General features: G+C 41.7%; 1 protein-coding gene across 1 annotated transcript; it reads left to right on the top strand.

The window, feature by feature from the left end:
• The first annotated feature begins 317 nt into the window (after window positions 1-317).
• Window positions 318-1,695, top strand: LOC120494866 (uncharacterized). Its single transcript, XM_089123987.1, has one exon. It carries the CDS (start codon window positions 478-480, stop codon window positions 1,693-1,695), a length of 1,218 nt encoding a protein of 405 aa, XP_088980113.1. The 5' UTR covers window positions 318-477.
• Window positions 1,696-2,254: the final 559 nt, after the last annotated feature.

Genomic DNA, 2,254 nt, shown 5'->3' on the forward strand with positions numbered 1-2,254 from the left:
AATATATTTTAGTTTAGTATTTATATATGTACAGTATATATATATATATATATATATATATATATACACACTGAAGTTATCCAGTAAGTTGTTGTTGTTGATGTTGTGTGTATACAGTACACAAACACACACACAACAATAAAAACTCAACATCAACAGCAACTTACTAGATATCTTCAGTAGGTTGGATCATTCACAGCTGTACAGAATTTGTTGTTTTTTAAACGGATTCCTTGCTGTCTTGTACCACTGATGACATCACTGACAGAGTTTGTTGTTTTTTTAAATAAATCACATGCTCTCTTATTCCACTGATGACATCACGGATGACATCACAGTAGCATTCCAAGCTGTACTGTCATATGATGCACCTCAGAGGCTCATAACAGCAGTAGTTGAGAAAGGATTATCAGTGTTGCCTGGGTACTAGCGAACAAATACCAGTTTTTTAGGTCAGCAGATAACTGTACAGTTCAGATGGCTCAAGGTGACGGCAACATCGCTGAAGATGTCGTTCAAGATTTCGAATTGTTGGTAGATTATGTGATTCATGCTGCAATTGTAGATGGTAATATCCAGATGGATCTTCCAGATATACGCATTCCACTTCGTTTAACTCCTACCAGGACAAGTATTGATATTGGGTTGGTTCGAAGGTCTCTAAATGTACTTGGTCAGTATTCCCTGACACCTGGTCCTGAATACAATCCATTGCTCTCCATGCTGGCCTGGAATGCAGATCACTGGTCTGTCACTTTGCACGCATCAGGTGACTCTATGGAAATTGCATTTTATCCAGTGTATATTAATAGCCAACCGGCAGAACGTGTGGAGACACCAACGAGTGAGTCCAGCACCGATGATGAACAGCCTGGACCATCTCAACAGATCAACAACAGCTCTGAGATTGGATCTGGAGAATCACATATGGATGGGTCCAGCACAGATGACGAGCAGCCTGGACCTTCTCACCAGCTCAACAACCGTGAGATCAGATCTGGAGGCTCCACAACACCTTCTGACCAAAGCTCAGGCAGTCAGGTTGAGATGAGACAGGGTGTTAAAAGAAGAAGAAACACTTCTGGCAGTTCAAAGAGTAGAGAACGGAAAAGGAAGAGATCAGACCACCACTCTGACTCTGACTCTGATTCTTCAAGTTTTTCACTCTTCTCAGGCATTTCTTCTCCACGATCACTTGGAGAAACATCCAGAGATGATGAACAGCCTGGACCTTCTCATCGGGCCAACAACAGATCTGAGATCAGAACCACAGGATCCAGAACACCTGCTGGCCAAAGCTCAGGCAGTCAAGTTGAGATGAGACAGGGTGTTAAAAGAAAAAGAAAGACATCTGACAGGTCAAAAAGCAGAGAATGGAAAAAGAAGAAATCACATTTTGATTCAGATAATGATCAACCTGGACCTTTTCACAGAGACAACAGTGAGGCCAGAGCTGGAGGATCATCTATGGATGGGTCCAGCAGAGATGAAGAACAGCCTGGACCTTCTCACCTGGTCAACAGCAGATCTGAGATCAGATCCGGAGGCTCCACAACACCTGCTGACCAAAGCTCAGGCAGTCAGATTGAGATGAGACAGGGTGTTAAAAGAAAAAGAAAGACGTCTGGCAGTTCAAAGAGTAGAGAACGGAAAAGGAAGAGATCAGACCACCACTCTGACTCTGATTCTTGTTAGCACACCCACATCACATGCCGGAGACGTCGGTTCGAATCCCACTCGAAACAGGTGGAGTAGGACTGGTTACATTTGGTGAACCGGATGGGAGTGGGGTTAGGAGGATTGGCAAGCTATTAAGGTATTTATTTTTTTTAAGTAAGGAAATTTAAGTAGTACACATACATTATGTTTTGTAATGTATCTAATATATTGTCCTTTTCAATATTTCTAGCCACTCTTTGCATCCTGTGATGGAACAGCATCTGGAGCTGAATAGATATATGCACGCATAAGTTCCGCATTTGCTCTTCAGTTTCCGGTTGGGGAGATTTAAAGCGGAGGAGAACCGAGGAAAACGGGATTATGGCAGAGTCTTCAAAATTTACTGTCCTCCCGTCTTTGGATCGAAACTTTAATACATTTAGATGTAATTTTATATATAGTTATATTTATTTCACATAATAAACAAAGAAGCATTTAACAAAACGAAGGGTGTCTGTTTTGTCTGTTTTTGTGACTTACGTTTCTTTAGTATAGCCATAGAGTATAAAAAGCACACCCACCTCATATGCCGGAG

This window comes from Pimephales promelas, chromosome 19, assembly GCF_988280905.1.
Source record: "Pimephales promelas chromosome 19, fPimPro1.hap1.1, whole genome shotgun sequence".
Classification (NCBI taxonomy): Eukaryota; Metazoa; Chordata; class Actinopteri; order Cypriniformes; family Leuciscidae; genus Pimephales; species Pimephales promelas.